The sequence below is a fragment of the Sporothrix schenckii genome, assembly GCF_000961545.1.
Source record: "Sporothrix schenckii 1099-18 chromosome Unknown Cont42, whole genome shotgun sequence".
NCBI classification, from domain to species: domain Eukaryota; kingdom Fungi; phylum Ascomycota; class Sordariomycetes; order Ophiostomatales; family Ophiostomataceae; genus Sporothrix; species Sporothrix schenckii.
The window spans coordinates 297,274-314,201 of NW_015971143.1; the positions used below are offsets into that span (position 1 = coordinate 297,274).

Sequence of the window (16,928 nt, forward strand, 5' to 3'; positions counted from 1 at the left end):
ACATTGTTCTATTTTTTTATTTTATTTTTCCAAATCCCTTCTGTTTCTCACCCTTCCTTTGGCGGCCGCGAGACGACCCCGAAGGGTCTGGCCAGGCCTATGGGTCTTGGAGAGACCAAATGTGAGAGGGCAAGATGGTTCCAGTCCGACGTGGATGCACGACCATATGTACGAAAAACAGGTTTTTGGGGCAAGGTTTCCCTACCTTACCCTGCTTACCCTACCAGGAAGATAAGGTGACAGAAAGAGGGTGTTCTTACATAGTCCAGCAGAGTCTAACGCCATGCGGTCGTGTGCTTTCGTATTGAACCACAAAACCTTGAAGACGAAGAAGGAGGAGGAGAAGAAGTAAAAATGCCGATGGCGACTAACAAGCACGTCCCTCGACAATATGTGCTTGTCTCCTGGCTCATCCTTATGCGGAAATAAACTAAACATAGCAGGTGAGGCTGGAGGCTGAGGTGCCGCTGTGGAGGTTCTCTCCTCGTCAATATGCTCCGGTTTATATACACATATGTGTTCCGGAGTACTCGTCAGATCTGGCAAAAAAGCTGTTTCCGCTGTCTACATTTGGCGAGGACAGAGCAGCAAATAAAGTGCGCGTCCTACCACATGACGTGAAAAATACACACTTCCAGGATCAGAAGCGTGATGATATGATGGTTCTGTGTCTCTGATAGCCGTATATCTGATGACAAACCGCAGTGAGATGAATTCAAATGTGCGTGCTCCATAAATTTTCAGATTTTGGGAAAGGAATCCAGCTACCACAACTCTTTTCGTCAGCGACGTTTACATATCGAACGGCAATAATGGTTAACAAACAATGGTTAACAGATGAGGAATGGGCATAAGTAGCCATGCAGCCATGCAAAACTCAGAAAATATTTCGTCTGTATTTACTAGGCTCTGTGGATGCAGCGCTCCATTTTTTTGAGGAGCTCCAACTTATTCAGTAAACGGCACAAGGGTCCGGCTCCGCTTCGGCAGGCCCTTCATAATTATGTACGAAGTACAAACATAAAGACCACAATGCATACTTTGACCAAACCTCACGATCTTGTCAAAAGTCTCACAGGCTCAAGGCCCTCCAAAAACTTGTTTGGTTCCGTTCCGTTATTATCTGGAAGATATCTCCTCTTAGACAGGGACACCCAGATGAATGACCTTTCGACACACCGTGGAAGAAAAGCTCCAAGAGGCAAATATGTAGGGTCTTGGCGAAGCTGTTCTGGGAAGCCAGCGGTGCCGATTTCCGAGACCAATGTGCGACTAGCACTGTATTGGAAGTACGAAGTAATGATTTTGCACGCCTTTCTCCAACTCCGAAAAAAGGAATCCAGATAAACTTTGGGTGTCGTGGAACAATTGGAAATTCAACGGTCAGTAGACCTCGTAGAGGGGACAAGACTCACATTCCGGGTATTAAAGTAAAACCCTAAACTAGGCTCACAAGACGAAAAAAAAAAGTCGGATGGGAACTTACATGTGGAAAATTCAGCTCATTGACCTTAACAGTCGTATTCCCAATTGCGACAAGGCGCCGTTATTTAGCGTCGTAGTCTATGGAGGACATCGACTACTTTGAAGCCCCTTTTCGCGTTGGATCAGTGTCGTTGGGGCTTTAAATCATCTGGGCACTGGGCGCCTTTCTTCTTTCGGGGGAAAAGAAAATCTCTTTTATTTTCCCCCGGAGCAGCCAGTCGCTCCGGCCTAGTCTATGTCTTTGGCTTCATATGGAGAAGAGAACGGACAACAGGCCGCCGTACCATACCCAAACCAACTCGGTGTGGTAATTGTGCCTCGTGAGATGGCTGGAAATGGCACTGAGGGACAAAACCAAATCCGCAATGGCGTTGGAAGAAAAGTGACAGATCCCGACTGTCTCTAATTGGCGTAGCAGCAGGTGTGGTGGGGAAGTGATCCCCTGACCCTGCACCTGTAGTGGAACGGCTGGTCACGCTTGGGCGGCCGAGCACTAGGCTATTATGACGTCGGTCGGATGCTCTGTGCGTAAAGAGGGGCGCCCTTTTACGTCGTAGTTCCTCCTGCAGCTCACGACGTAATTAATATGGGGCGAAAACAAGGAAGACAACAACCATCACAAGAGTATTTTATTGCGGGCTGTGCCGCTAAAATGGTAGACTTTTTTTCTTTTTTTCTTTTCCACTGCGTCGGCAGCTGATAGCTTGTATCGCACAAGCAAAAAAACACTATAAAACAATAATGTCGGTTCGTGAATGTGTTTAGACAAAGGGCACGAAGGAGGAATCCCCGAGGACACGACAAGGCACCGTCGAAAAGAAAGGATAAGAGGAAAGGGACTATGAAAACGCAAAACAGACGAGCCGGAACGACAGGCAGCGCTGAAGCCATAAAAGCGGGCGTTGCTCCTCTAACCCGTCCTCGGCCCAGGAAGAGAGTATGTGGAGAGAAGAGCCCGCCGAGCCACAAGGAGTCGGTTGGTCTTTCTGCTTCACCCGAAGATATTGTTAGGTGGGAGCACGTCCACAATGATCTCAAGGGGAGCGTCGGCCGTAAGTCACGAGATGGCCCCATTTGTCCCCGATTGTTCGAGGATTGCGCTACCGATGGCATCCGAGCTGGACCCTGCATCTCGAATCTCTCAAATCCGGCTGAGTGCTTCCTCGACAGTTGCCTTGCCAGGCCAAGAGGGTAGGAAAAGGACCGCATCGCCCCCACCCTGGAGACAGGAAGCTCGGTGCTATTATTTATCTCTTGTCAGAATTGATAAAGAAGGTGAACTGGGGAGTACTCACCGCTCTTCATCGTCGCACACAAGCCTATCTGACTCTCCCCTAGTGAGGGGCAAAGGCGTTTTCATGGCCATCTTGTCTGCATTGACGTAGAGATGGAGCAGTGCTGAGTAGAGGAGTCGAAGAAAGGACGTTCGCCGACAATGGTGAACATCCACAGAACCAAATGTGTCCAAGAAGGAGACCGGTTTATACCGGCGGTTGAGAACGAAACGAGAATAATCTCGGGCTAAATAACGAGAGAGAACGGCACAACGTGCAAACAGCATGTACCAAACTGCCAAAGACACGGGGAAGGGATTTAACGTACAGGCGAGGGGTCCGGTGGGCAAGTCCAGACCCAGCCGATGAAATGGGTACGGGGAGTATGACAAAATATGGACAGCGCTTGTTCTGTGGGGTGTGGCGCAAAGGAAGATGGGCGAGGGGATTGAAAAACGTTGTTCTCAAACTCATAAAATATGAGCTTCTCTCCTTTTCTAAAGTTTGTTGGAAGCCCCCTACTCGGTGCGTATCGCTCCTTCTTCGACAGACTGCCTGCCATGCGATGATAAGAAGGCGCATTGCTAAAAGTGCAACGAGTCTACATGGGCTAGCCGTGTTAGAAAGGGCAGGAGGGGTTCAAATTTTGAGCGCTGCTCGTCCCACCGAAAGGGAAGGCGCCAATGGCGTAGCATTGGTAGTATTATTACAACCCCACTGTAGGAACTTCCTTCTGCGTGGCATTGAAGTTGTGGAACACCATTGCGTCATAGTCCTTTTAGGCTTGGGGGGCTTAATCGACTTGACCTCTCCTGTTCCGTCCAAGTCATTTTTTTTGGGCACCGACATTCACATCAGACGGAAGGAAGTAGACAAAAAACAATAAAAAATCAGGCAGGAGCAATGGACTTTCAACACCACTATGGAAATAGGAAGGCAAAAGAACCGGAAGGGAGGGGGAGAGAGAGAGAAAATAAAAACTAAGATATAAAATCGCTTGAAATCAGCCGTGAGCGGCCGTCATGTAACTTGGGCTGTGACCGGTGGTAGCTCGGCATGCAGAGTCAGAGAGGACCATAATAACACCAGCAGAGGAGGCTCTGACGAATGCTTAGCAGCGAACTGGTTTGCATATGAAGCAATTACAGGCCGCCACTATTGCGGTGCTAGTCTTGGCCCCTGCCTGCCGCTCGTTTGTCGCCCCATTCTGGGAAATGATCGTTGCTGCAGCAGGTGCGAACGACAGTAGGCTGGGCGTAAAACGGCCAGATGGCCAACGAGGGAAGGAAGCACCACTGAGGGTCGAAGCTCTCATTTACAAGATAAAAGACATTCATCTCGAGACGCCGGCCTACGTAGCAGGGTATCCGTCACCAGTGACACACTGTGGCTTTCAGCCCTGCTGGCTCTCGTCAACGTGCGCATCCCTACTCTGTAGGAGTCCAGTTGATAAAAACGAAAGAAACGAGAGGGTGGTTGTAGTGGCACGCATGCGGCTTTACAGAAGAGAGCATCACTCCTTCCTAGTTCAGCGACTTAATCCCAGACAGAAACCAGTGCGTGAGGCTCCCAGCTGGCACCTGCCGTTCCAAGACGAAAGAACCCCGAAGAAGCAAGGACAACCAGCCTGCCCTAGTCTTTACCCAATACGTTTGCAGAACTACTTGGAAACAACGACCGGTAACACAAACTCATAGACAGCCATATGAAAGTACTACAAAGCCTTAAAAGAGCGGCCGATGGTTAACATGTTGCTCGCCAAGAAGAAAACAAAAGAGAAAAGGAAAAGACAAATAGAAAAGAAAAAGACCCAATATATCTCACTTTCGATAAGAATTGTCGTCACACTGTGTGGTAAATTGTGGTCAACAGTGCATTGGCGCTGGTGGAGCGGTCCCCTTTTTTATGGCCGACCGTGCCTTCCTCATACCATTTTAGCCCGTAGTGCCCTCACTAGCAGTAGTTTTGACGTTGGCCCAAAGGAAGCGCGCATTTCATGCGGGTGGGGGGAAAAAGGGGAGCCTTCCTCAAAAGTATGCACACCACCCCAATCCAAAGAAGTGTCCAATTACACCAAAACATCCTTCCATCAAAGAAACGTTGCTCTCTTCGCCTGTCCTCGTCAACAACCACAAGACCACAAAATCATACCAGCAGTTGTCCGTGAGAACAACGAGACGCTCGCTCGCCGTCCGCTTGTCGACGACATCCACACATCACCGCGCGGCCAAACCCTATTCGGCCTTAACCGCCAGGAGCGTCTATGGTTGTGTGCACCCCAAAGTCTTCAGTCTTAATTCCAGTTACCGTTTCCTTTCCCCATTAGCTGCCCGCGTGCCGTTCCACTCTTTCTCGTTTCTTCCTCGTTTCTTCCTCGTCCTATTCTCCTATTCTTCCTTTCTTTCCATTCTTCTACCTTCTTCAGCTTCCAAACCAAATACCCTACAAGTCTGCCACCGGCCATCCCTCCGCCTGGCCGCGTCTCGTCTCCTCCTCCATTCTCGCCATCCTCCTCCTCCCTTGCAGCTTCAAGCGTCCGGCCAGGTGCTATTGTGTCACAAAGACTAGGCCCCGGCTCGTTTACCTGACCTGTACAGAGGCGCCAGCCCGGTGGCCACACCGAAGTTCCCAGGAACAGTTACTCACCACTCGTGCCGAAGAAACCGCGCTTATACATCAAGGCACGACCATCACACGACTTGGATACGACGGCAGGCAATCATATCTCTCAGCGTCCCCATCTTTGTACGCACAACAGGCGCTTCTTGCATCATATCCCCATCAACAATCCCGGAATCGTTCTCAGACGGGGATTGTAACTCTGTCTCTTCGTCAACCACATCGAGGACGGCTTCCCTCCACGGCGACAACAAACAGCTTGCTTTGACCAATGTGAGTATTATGACGCCAGCTGGGCACGTGTTCGGCACACCTTCTTGCGGTTGCTTTCCGGCACAAAACTTGCGCCCCTCGATTGCAAACTGAACCCAACGTCAGTTCGGGTCGGTGGTATTTTTGTGCTGTTTATACCCATCCCACCGCCTCGATTCCTGCCAAGTGGCTTCCACTGATTACCGATTCGGGCATCCAACTGCTTATAGTTGCTGTAGCTCACTTTTTATCTGGGATTCATTCCCCCCCCCCTTCCTTCTCTCTCTCTCTCGCTTTTCCAAAGGGAAAGGAAAGGAGCCTTGGTATGCACAGTACGCACGAGGTGCAGGCACAGAAACAGCCCTCGCCATCTGTCATCCTGCGTGCCTTGGCCTGTGCTTTTCGTCCTATGATACGCACCGGACCACGCCCCCATCTTACTGGGGACCTTTGGCTGTTTTCTTGCCGCAATATCTGCGTCCAGTGGCCTAAATAACGCGGGGTTTTTTGGCCTTCTTACCCTTTCCCTTCCACCCCTCTCTTCCGTCCGTCTGTCTACCCCTACCCTCCCACCCGTCTGGCATGGGTCCACTAGCCAGGGTTGATGGCAAGCGCATACGTATATGTTCGGACTCTCCCGGCGGGCCCAGGGCTTTCCTCTTCACAGCCTGCCGTTGTTTATATTGTTTCTCCGTATTTCTTTTTTTTTTCCCTCAACATTACCTTTTACCTTCTCATTGTTCTTCGCTACCACGCTGCGTTTCCAACAAACTAGCTTTTTCGTGCATCGCTTCAAACATCACGGGGCAGACAGCGTCTTTGATACCTTTCCACCTACCACACACCGCCACGCACGTTACTCCTTCACCTTGTTACTTCTCCTTCCGCCTGAATTTGGAAAGTTTGTGCCCGTTGTGCTGCCACTGCCACTGCCACGATATGCTGTGCCATATTCTGTTTGCGATCTGCACCTGAAGCGCGTTTCACTAACAGGTTTAGATTGAGCGAGGCGCCGTACGTTGAGCAGCACATCACACCCGATCAACACCGTTTCGTTTCGTCAACAGACCAGAGACAGTGCCCAACATGTCTTTTAACTTTGGTGACAGTGTTAGCGAGGCGGCGTTCGAGCAAATTCTTGAGATGGACGACAGCCCGTCAAATCGCGATTTTAGCAAAACGCTTGTTTACGACTACTTCGACCAAGCCAAGGAGACGTTCCAAGGGATGGACGCAGCCGTGTAAGTCAGCGTTGCAGCTTGATACAACGTACTTGGCGTTCCGTACGGTGCTCATACTAAGACTCACAAGGGCCAGCGAAGACCTCGCAAAACTGTCGGATTTGGGCCACTTCCTGAAGGGCTCATCAGCAGCACTCGGTTTCGACAAGGTGAAGGACCACTGCCAGGTCATCCAGCAGTACGGAAAGAAGATGACGCTTGACGGCACCCCCGAGCCGGACAAGAGCGTATGCCTGGCCCGGATAACAGAGGCGATTACGGCAGCAAAGGCCAACATGACGATTGTCGAAGACAAGATGAACGAATTCTTCGGCGTGGTGTGATTGGCGTTTGTTTGCAAAGAGCGACTTTTTAGACCGCTGCCAAGCTGCGGCGTCCGTTTTCTTACTTATTCGTTTCCGGCATTCATCATGTCGTATCATTCCACTTTCAACCACTCCTCCTCGTCTCTGAGCATGGCGTCAACTAGTACCGTTTGGTAGAGCATTAGAAACGACGGCTTTACTTTCCTCGACAACCTGTGTGACGAACACGCATATTCAGGCGCGACAAACGAAACTCCCAATCTTTTCGCTCCAAGAGATTTGGGTGTTTTTCTTGTCATTTGCTACTTAACCTAGCTTTTGGTTTCTTTTTTTCTTTTCTCATGACTCCTTTTTTCTTTACGTTTCTTTTACTTTGTACAGCTCGCTTCGTTTCCGGGTTTCTACTTTATGGATAACATCTTGTGACGTCTCTTCTTGATTATCCCCCGCGTTTTGTTTCTAAATTTTCACACCGGCTTTGTGGTTCTGAAAAAAGTGGGCGTTTGGATGTTGTGGATTGTGGTTGCTCCTCGTTGTGTTCCTCGTTGTGTGTCAGCTTCTGGGTTTAAAATCCTGGATCGATGCCATAGCTCTATGCCATTTTGTGTTGTTTGTTTTCTCGGTTTAGAATCGATGGTTGGTGAACGAGGAAGCGAATTTTTACTCGGAAGATACAAGGTCCATATGATGCCGATCTACCGCCATGGAGACGAAAGAAAATGAGCGGACGCCAGAAGGACGGCAGAGACGTGTCCAAGCGACCTTCCATGGCATTTTTTGTTTTACGTTTTCATGGGACGGACAGCTTCGCGGTGATATATTAGGGGATCTAGTTCCCCCTCTTTTATTTGCCCATACATCTTGTGTTGTCTCTGTTCCTTGCCTGTTTTGTGGGCAAGGTGCGTGATCTTTGGTGTCGACGTTGCCGGGGCAGTGCCTCAACGATGGCCTTTCTTCAAAGGCCAAGACTTGAGTGGAGCAACAAAGAAGATGACAACAAAACGTTCTAGAGGAAGAGTTGACCGTCAACAAGGAACCTCGACTCCAGCAAAACCAACAAGACCACGAGCTCGACCCCAAGCACCCGACAAGAACAGCGACATTGACGCCAAATAGACAAGCCAAGGCGTTGACTTAGAGCAGGCCAGCTGCCAGATGAACTTCACGGTCTAGAGTTCTTCGCTTGCTCGAGTCCGCCTTTGACCCACCGTTCATCACGACTCTCGAGCAGAGTTGCTCGTGGGTGTGTCATTTTTGTTAGAGTTTCGCGTTTCACTCCAAGTTCACAATTTTATCATAACCGGGCTATGTCCCAACTCGTTTTACCTTGGAATCGTCCACTGTGAAATCAATTCAGCTACTCTCACATCTTAGTGGCGTAATTTCAAGCCCCTTACCAAGACAACTTGAAGGATTTCATAGAGTCGCACAGCTGTTGTGGAGATTTTACATGGAAGATGGGCGCAGAAAAGTAAACAAAGTTTTGTTTGTCCCGGATATATGCTTGTATTTTTTGGCCTATATGTACGATTGCAACGCCGTTGATCTACAGCTCCATTCAATAACGCAGGAAAAGAATACAAAACGTCCTCCTATCATGAAATCCTCATCTTCGTGGCCCTTTGCAACCCTCCAACTTTGAATTTTCATCCCAACTTTTTCCCTTTTTTTCTTCTCATTGTTGTTCCATTTGGTATACCCTCCGCTATGGCCGCAGCACATGTCGCCATTCCGTCGTCCCGGTCCACGTCCTTCTCTCATAGACAAAAAAAGAAAATCAAAATCACATGTCTATCGACTCGTTGAACCGCAAAACGCCATTGCTCTTCAGCACGCCGTCAATGCCCTCGGGCAGCCGAGGGAAGGGATCAGCCAGGGGGGTTGGGGCCGGAGTCGTCTCCGCGGATCGATCAATAACCAGTGCCAGGCCCTGCGACTTGATTGCTTCGATCAGAGCCGGAACCATATCCTATACATGAGGGTTAGATCACGTTACGCTAGAGACAGAAAATGAGAGGGGGGTCAATGGAAACTCACAAGAAGACGCGAGCTGCAGATCAGGCCGATAAAGTTGTTGCTCTGCGCGGTGCGCACCACCTCCTTGACGGAGGCCGTTCTCCGGCCCGTGCTCCAAACACCATCCGGTACCGCCGCCGCCACTGTGGCATCGTCTTCCCGGCCCAGGTCGTTGCACAAGAACACGGGGAAATTGGGCTGCTTCCAGTTGATGGCCGTGCACAAGCTGGGGTTGTAGGAGCTGAAGACGACCGATCGTACCACATCCGGCGTGTGCGCGCGCTGCGCCCGTGCATGGTCAAAAACGACCCCCAGAATGGCATCCACGGCCGTGTTAATGTCCACGTTGCCCACGCCACCAAGGCCCAGCGCACGCTCCTCGTCGGCACTGGGGTAGAGGATCTGCAGGTTGACATGCATGCCTGTCGGCACCAGAGCGAGCGCGTCGCGCAAGGTCACGCCGGACGTGGCCAGAACGCGATGGACGTGGGACACGGCGTCGAGCGGCGACGACGGCAGCGTCTCGAGGTGCTGCCGGCCCGGCGCCGTGGAGGTGGCCGCACGGAATTGGGCGTAGTTCATACGGGCCACAGGGACGTCAATGACGCTGCTGTCGCCCGCGGCGTCGTCCATGGCATCGGTGCCTTCGACCACCGCCGTACGACCGCCGCCGCCGCAGCGCACGGTCCACGTAGGCCACAGAACGGGGACGCCGTCGCTGGTGTGCTGCACGTAGAGGCGCACATAGTCGCCGGACAAGCTGGAGCCGGCAACAAAGCTGCTGGGGTGGCCCTCCAGCTGGCTGGTCGCCTTCCAGTACGTCTCGAAATCGGCAATCTCCAGCGGCTTGCCCGGGAACGGCTTAATGACCTGGATGTGGAAGCTGATCTGGCCGATGGCGCGAAGACGGGGGTCAAACAGGGGAAGACAGCAGCTGCTCCCCGAACTGCCCAACAGGTTGCGGAACGTGCTCGGCAGGGCGACTGTTTTGGCAATGATCTTGGCGCCGTACGTCGGGAACACGTCAAAGTCCAGCACGAACGCGTCCAGGTTATCCACCTGGAAGAAGACCAGCCGGGTGTCCTCCTGGAAAGGCAGCATGATGTTCTTGGGAATCAGATCGGCGACCTTGGACGAGACAGTCAGCCGAGCAGCAGGATACTTGCCGTCGTGGAAGAAGACCAGTGGTGGCTCGCCGTTTTGGTCTTCAAAGTTGATCTGCACCACGGTCTTGGTGTCCAGGAAGTTGTGGCCGTAGCGGCGAAGCGGGATGATCGGCGGCGGGAGCTCGAGGATGGGAATGGCGTCGGGATCCAGAGCCATAGGACCGGGTGCCGAGCTGCTTCCGGCGCCATGCGATCCAAAACCGTCGAGTGTTCCAATGTCCGGCGTGGGCTTGAGACCGAACGGGCTCTCACGCTTGACTCTGCTGCTCTTCTTACGACTGTAAGGCGTCAAGAGTTTCATGCATTCCAGGTGGCCCTCCCAGGCGGCGTAGTACATGGCCGGGAGGTCCTTCTCGTCGAGAATATTTGGGTCGACACCGGCTTCGAGAAGCGCTTTCAAACAGGGGACGTTGCCCTCGCTGGCGGCGTGGACAATCGGCGTCCAGCCGTACAGCTTGTCGATCTGGTTCAAGTCGGCCCCATACTGTTGAAGGAGAAGGAGCAGGGTGGGGGCACGGCCCGCACGGGCCACGAGATGCTGCGGGTACAGGCCTTCGGCATCAGGGAGGATGTTTGCACCGTGCTTGAGGAGAAGCTCGACAATGGCGTCGGTGCCGTGTTCGCAGGCCAAGTTCAGAGGCACATGGTCCGCATCGGAGATGGGGTCGACACGGGCCGACTTCTCGAGCAGACGACTAACGCAGTCAAGGTGGCCGTGTATGATGGCATGGATCAAGGGGGTGAAGTTGTCATGGTCGATCAGGTCGATTGTGTCCGGGCCAACTTCATGTACACAACATTGTTAGAAGCTGCAGCATCCATACACAAAGAGAGTGTAAAACAAGCTCGTCGTTACATACCTTCTAGAAGAGCATCAAGCATGTCAAGGCGGCCATGCATGCTGGCGTAATGCAGCGGGACACGACCGTAGACGTCTGTCCGAATAACAGAGACATTCTTGGAGAGACCAAAATCGAGCACAAAATTGTTGCCGTAGATGGTGGCCTGGTGCAAGCAATTCCGTTCGTTGATGTCGTTCTCACTCTGAACGTCGACAAGACCAGTGTCAATAAGCACCTGCAAGGCGTCCCGGGAACCCTCGTTGATGGATGCCAAGAACGTGCGCGTGACACGCTCCTTCAGAGCAATGTCTCGACTGCTGCTGCTGCTCCCATCGTCGTGGCCGCTGGAGTCTGTGACGGCAGCCCGCATGCGGCCCAAGAGATCGCGCAGAGAGTCGAGGTGGCCCGCGAGGACCGTGTCCAACAGAAGGGTGTCCGCATCGCCCTCGTCGGTGCCTAGGAGATGCTGGCTGCTGACGATGTGGTCCGGCGGCTGCGCTCGGCCATCGAAACGGATCTCGTGGTCGCCCTCGGCCCAGGCGCCAAGCTCTTGCAGGCTTGTAGTGGCTTGGTCGGATAGCTCACTGATGACGGTGGCGTTGAAGAACGGCTGTACCTCGACGGCGCGCGAGAGGTACAACTCCTTGGTCTTGGATTTCGATGTCTTGTCCCACTTCTTCAGAATTTTGGAAAAGGCCGTGCCGTTGATTTCGACAAACTGTTGCAGCTTGTTGAGGTCGTTGGCAAACTGCTGGAAGCCTTCTTGGAGGGTGGTGAACTTGGCGGAGCGCCGGGAGATGGCATTGCCCCGTGCGCGGAGCACCTTCTTCTTATCGAGAAGTGTTTTTAAGCGAACCTTGAGCTCGGCCTCCTTTTGTAAGTAGAAGGCGTTTACCTTCTCAAGCTCACGTTCCTGTTCCGCTGTGATTAGCCGCATACTCAGAAAAAGACGGAGGGCAAAGGTTGGAGTGGAGGTGTCTGACGTACCAGTTGAAAAAAGAAAGTGGCTTTGTTGGCCTGCAGCGCAGCTTGGGAATCTAATGGGGTGTTCGGGCGGTGAAGGTCATCCTGCGCACCGAGGACAGGAGTCGCCGAGAGGCGTTTGATGAGCTAATTACGAAGATGGACAGAGCCACTCGTTAGCAAACGTGCCAAACCCAGGCGGGAGAAGAGACCATACCGGCAGATCCGTGGTCTAAATCAAGGACCGGTCCGATCCGCCGTCGTCTCCCACCGTCATATCCACTTCCCTGATATCACCTTACCTTTTTCAATGCTTTGTAGTTAACAAAGCTCGCTGCGTACTCTGGCACTTCAAGCTGCCGCTTCTGGATCTGCTTGCCGAACTTCCTATGAAGAGACAGAGCTGTCAGTTGCCTACAATCCGACAGCCAAAATAGCCCATGGGGTGGGGTTGGGCTTACATGTTGATGAGCTAGATCTGTCGAGCCAAAGGCCGTGGGGACTCGCCCCGGGGAAAAGACAAAAGTGAAAGCCGTCCGTTTGGGATACGTCAATACGGTGAGTCCCTTTCTGCGGAGTAGTATTCCTAATGATACTGTCAGAATCGACCCTGGTTAAAGTGTTTCCGCGCATGTACGAGCTTCTCGTGCCATTGGTTAATCCTGTTTCTGTCCCCTCCTTGTCTTGTCTCTCCTGTGCTGCAGTCTGCTGTATGTTAATGTGAAAAGCGCGCCGGTCGTGTGCGCTGGGGAAAACGAAAGCAAGGTCCCAGCTGCAAGCCTTGCCTTGGCGGTTGATCGAACAATAAGACGGCCGTGTTCGCCACGTGGGTGTGTGGTAGGGCAAGGGCGAGACAACGCTGACGCTGGAGGTTGTGGGCGCAGGAGGGCATATAAAGGGTGGCCGGCAAGTGTCTTTGTGCTGAGCGGGATGTGACCAGTAGAGGCAGGCGTTTCCTCGCCCAACAGAAGTGTCAGGTAGCCACTAGTTGGTGCTAGACTCTGGGTTTGAGGGCTGTTGTTTCCAGCCATCTGGCAACACGCTCGCTCTGTATCGTCCAATGGTATGTTTGCGCGTGTGCACAGTATGTGGGTGTATGCAGGTGCGCATGTGCCCGTCTCTTCAGCAACAGGATCTGCTCTAGGTCCTCGCATGATCAGGCCGTCCACCCTCGTTCGGGTATGCAGGTATGCGGAGCGAATCGTATGAATCCACAACCAAAATTGGTAAAATCTCTGCCCAGAAGCAAACTGCCACCAAACCAAAGAGGGCAGACGATGAGGGACAAAAGGACGCTGGAGCTGAGAGGTGGGGTCGACAATCGACAACCGTGTTCACCGGGTTCGATCTCCCCATTGGGCTCGCCGACCGTGAGGGGGTCGAGGCATTCGACAGCAAAGAAGCGGAAGCTTCCTGCGGCCACCTTTGATATCGGCCAGTCTGGTACACGGTCTAGCCCCCCTTTCAACCGTTTGTTTTCTTGTTTTGCTGAATCCGAAAGCAGCACTCGCAGACGCGCAGACTTGCCTGTACGTTCACGACGAGCGATGGCCAGAGGGCGATGACGTCTCGATCAGCGGCACCCAGAGGAGAGAGAACGCAAGGGCGAGGTCGACAGAAGGTCACGAGGGCCCTTGCTAGACAGGATGCGATCGACACAGTGGTGACAGCCGTGGAGGTGGCGGTTCAGAGGACTCCGGACGAGACAGACCATGGGCAGGGAGATAAAGAGGGACAGACACGCAGAGACAGACAGAGGTCTCAGGACCGGACACACTGAATGGTCAAGAAGCAACAGGGGGCCGCCATTGGACTCGGTGATCCAAGGTGGCAAGCGCCCGCGGGGGTTTTGCGGAGGGTGACGTTCTTGCTTACCGAGTATGGAGGAGGATGCAAGCTCAATGCAGGTGCAGGTGCAGGTGCAGACCAGTCACAGAGCTGCCAACGTCGTTCGCTCTCTGCCGTGATGGGTGAAAGCCAGCAATCGTAGTCGTCGCTGTCGAAGCAGTCAGTTCTCCTCTTCGCGTTTGCGTCGAGTGCTTAGGGAAATGGAGGGCAGGCGCGCAACAGAAAGGTGTGTCCGCAAATAGCCCTATGAAAAGGCCATGGTCAGGAAGGGACGAAGGGAGGGCATATCGGGAGCAAACGAATGTGGAAAGCACGCGCTCGGTGGTTGCTGATGGGAAAGAGAAAGGAAGGTGTGCCGTCATACCTTGGGGGTTGAAGCTGCCTCGTCGAGTGTCTCCGGCGCGCAGTGTTTTGGTGGTGTACAGTTTGCGGCACAGTGTGGCCGGCTCGATACGCTGGGAGCCTGGACAGGTCTCGTATCAGAACGGCGGTTTTCACAGAACGGCGATGGCGATCAGCGATTCACACAACGGCACAGACAGCCATTGTCGCATGAAAGGAAGAAAGAAGCTTCAAAACGACTGAAGTGAGACAAAAGTGTCGACAAGGAGAAAAATCAAAGAATTGAGGAAAGAGAGAGAAAGAGACGGGGACTAGAGGGGTGGTAAGCGACCTCGCGCGTGGGCAACAAGCTCTTGCCCCGAAAATAGGTTGGTGGGGTTCGAGTTTCGCAGAAGCCACATCCTAGGTAGGAAGCCGCGACTGACACTTGTGACTCTCTGTACAGCTCCACATTTCTGGCGATTGTCTGTCGATTTTCTGTCGATTTACTGTCTTTGCACTGTCCAGAGCATCGTCGCCTTTGGGACCCTGTCACCCTTTTGGCGCTCTGGTTCATGAGATGCAACTGCACGCGGCCGGAAGGCTCGACGGCAGCGGTGGCTGTCACAGACCAGGCGCCGCATGCCCAATGGCAGCTGGCTCAGCGACGGAACCGCTTTTGGTTGGGCAGAGGCCGCCTCTCTCGCAAATGAATTTCCTTTTTCCTCTTTGTCTTTAACCTCTGTCCGAAGTACGTCCCACGTACGTTCGTAGTACTTCCCCCGTATCCACAGCGTGCTCGGTGTACTCGTCCCCTTTGCCATTCTACTCCCCAACTAAACTCATGGCGCCGTCTGTTTCTTCCCTCGCCCGTCGCTCTTTCCCCATCGAGCGACATGCAATGCGGCTTGTAGGCCGTTTACAGGCCTGGAGGGGCAGGCACGGGGCTGTCCGTCGTGCGATTCACCCTTCTGAGATGTGCAAGTGCAAGTACGAAATACTGTGTAAGTAGGTCCTTGGTCTGCTCGGCGCGTTGGCTCTGTGAGCAAAGGATGCTCCAACCGGTCCAATCAGCGGACAGATACGACACATGTGTCGTCTGGCCCGAAATGGTCCATTGGCTAGGCCGCAAATCACGCCAATTGCTTCCGGCCACGAGGCTGAGGGGCCGTGACAACCCGCAATGGCGCCGTAAAATGCCACGAGATTAACATATCAAGGTAAAAAGAAAAAGAGAAGAAAAAAATTTGCCCAAAACTGGTACGCAAAATGACGCTATCCGATGCGGTTCGCAGACGAGCTAACCGCAGGCAGCTGTCCTTACGCGAAAACAATGTGAACATGAACACAAAGACGGCCCAAACCACAAAGGTGGTTCGGCTGCCGGCAGTGAGTTCATGGACGTTGGTGGTGCCTGACTATCACTTGCATATGCTCGAGCCGAGTCCGATCCTGCAGGCCCTGTGGTTGAAAAGAACCACCGGTACAGCCCGGGATACCAGAGACGTCTTACGGTGTGGCAGAGTAGCGTGTCGAGTGGTAGAAAACAATCTGAGCCGGACCGTTGAGACTGAAATCGATTGAATTTGAAATCAGAGAAAAAAAGGCACACGACAAACCCCGAGGCTAGAGAAACGATAAACAATAAAAGACAAACCGCAGACGACATGCACGCTCGTGTAGCAAAAATCCAACCGAGTCATTTCTGGCCTATGTACAAAATCACAAACGCCTCCCCTTGCCCTCCGCACTCACGCTGGCACCAGCTGTCGCCGCTCTGTCTGCGGCTCTTCTGTGCCGGCGTTCTCGTTAGCCACGATCGGGTCTTGTGCCACCACCGGCTGTGTGTCTGGTGCGTTGGGAAGCACGACCTGGGCTGGCCGTGTGGGCGCCATCTCGGCCTCCAGCGCCGCCAGCTCGTCTTCCACCTCGTCTTCGTCGGCATTGGACATGCTGCCGCCCAGCATCTCGCTGACTTCCTGTAGAGGGGGGGCGTTCGTTAGCATAAAGGTTCGATGATGGCAATGCGAAACATAGGCAACCCTCCACTTGCATTCTGGTAGGCAATCGCGTCGGCCGTGTCGCCCATGAGCTTCTCCACGTGCGCAAGACCGCCCATCTCCTTGTGGATCTCTTGCAGCACCTTGGTGCCTTGTTGCAGGCCAAAGACCACGTCCTTTTGGATGAGCGCAAACTCGACATTGGACGTCAGCTTCTCGAGCTGTTCGAGCTGCGCGTCCGTCTTGGCTAGCAGCGACTCCTGGTACTTCTTTCGCCGCAGGGCCAGCAGCGCGCGCTTCTTGTCACCCCGTGCCAGCATCGCGCGGGCGGCATCCGTCTCGCGGTTCGTCAGCACGGTGATGCGCCGTTGGTATTGGTGCAGCTTGTCGCGCTGGATCTTGAGGTCCAGGATGGCCCTGCAGGCGAGTCTCGGTTAGCCTTGCGTCGGAACAAACCCCCATTGCCATTGTGTCGTGCCACGACAACGCACAACGCACTTATCTTGGGCCGTCACCCGGCTTCCATTGTTTCCCATCGCGGGGAGGGTGTGCCGCGTTTTGGCTACAGTATCCGATCCCTGTCGTCTGCTCGTCTT

At 53.2% G+C, this 16,928-nt stretch overlaps 7 protein-coding genes across 7 annotated transcripts; 3 read left to right on the top strand and 4 right to left on the bottom strand.

Moving 5' to 3' along the window:
• Positions 1 to 2,326: 2,326 nt before the first annotated feature.
• Positions 2,327 to 2,680, top strand: SPSK_02052 (uncharacterized protein; the record flags this gene model as incomplete). The annotated part of the gene is made up of 1 exon (XM_016728948.1): positions 2,327 to 2,680. The coding sequence occupies one exon, from the start codon at positions 2,327 to 2,329 to the stop codon at positions 2,678 to 2,680; it is 354 nt and encodes a 117-aa protein (XP_016589626.1).
• Positions 2,681 to 5,052: 2,372 nt separating this feature from the next.
• On the bottom strand, positions 5,053 to 5,436 carry SPSK_02043 (uncharacterized protein; the record flags this gene model as incomplete). The annotated part of the gene is made up of 2 exons (XM_016728939.1): positions 5,053 to 5,348; positions 5,406 to 5,436. The coding sequence occupies 2 exons, from the start codon at positions 5,434 to 5,436 to the stop codon at positions 5,053 to 5,055; spliced, it is 327 nt and encodes a 108-aa protein (XP_016589627.1).
• A 1,280-nt stretch (positions 5,437 to 6,716) lies between these two features.
• Positions 6,717 to 7,194, top strand: SPSK_02020 (osomolarity two-component system, phosphorelay intermediate protein YPD1; the record flags this gene model as incomplete). The annotated part of the gene is made up of 2 exons (XM_016728918.1): positions 6,717 to 6,871; positions 6,942 to 7,194. 2 exons carry the CDS (start codon positions 6,717 to 6,719, stop codon positions 7,192 to 7,194), a joined length of 408 nt encoding a protein of 135 aa, XP_016589628.1.
• A 1,765-nt stretch (positions 7,195 to 8,959) lies between these two features.
• Positions 8,960 to 12,605, bottom strand: SPSK_01393 (CDK inhibitor PHO81; the record flags this gene model as incomplete). The annotated part of the gene is made up of 6 exons (XM_016728308.1): positions 8,960 to 9,145; positions 9,214 to 11,141; positions 11,219 to 12,113; positions 12,188 to 12,310; positions 12,466 to 12,546; positions 12,582 to 12,605. 6 exons carry the CDS (start codon positions 12,603 to 12,605, stop codon positions 8,960 to 8,962), a joined length of 3,237 nt encoding a protein of 1,078 aa, XP_016589629.1.
• Positions 12,606 to 13,249: 644 nt separating this feature from the next.
• On the top strand, positions 13,250 to 13,592 carry SPSK_02054 (uncharacterized protein; the record flags this gene model as incomplete). The annotated part of the gene is made up of 2 exons (XM_016728950.1): positions 13,250 to 13,342; positions 13,407 to 13,592. The coding sequence occupies 2 exons, from the start codon at positions 13,250 to 13,252 to the stop codon at positions 13,590 to 13,592; spliced, it is 279 nt and encodes a 92-aa protein (XP_016589630.1).
• Positions 13,593 to 16,083: 2,491 nt separating this feature from the next.
• SPSK_02103 (uncharacterized protein) lies at positions 16,084 to 16,299 on the bottom strand (the record flags this gene model as incomplete). Its single annotated transcript, XM_016728996.1, has 1 exon — positions 16,084 to 16,299. One exon carries the CDS (start codon positions 16,297 to 16,299, stop codon positions 16,084 to 16,086), a length of 216 nt encoding a protein of 71 aa, XP_016589631.1.
• Positions 16,300 to 16,331: 32 nt separating this feature from the next.
• On the bottom strand, positions 16,332 to 16,868 carry SPSK_02000 (charged multivesicular body protein 6; the record flags this gene model as incomplete). Its single annotated transcript, XM_016728898.1, has 2 exons — positions 16,332 to 16,749; positions 16,831 to 16,868. The coding sequence occupies 2 exons, from the start codon at positions 16,866 to 16,868 to the stop codon at positions 16,332 to 16,334; spliced, it is 456 nt and encodes a 151-aa protein (XP_016589632.1).
• Between the last annotated feature and the right edge of the window lie 60 nt (positions 16,869 to 16,928).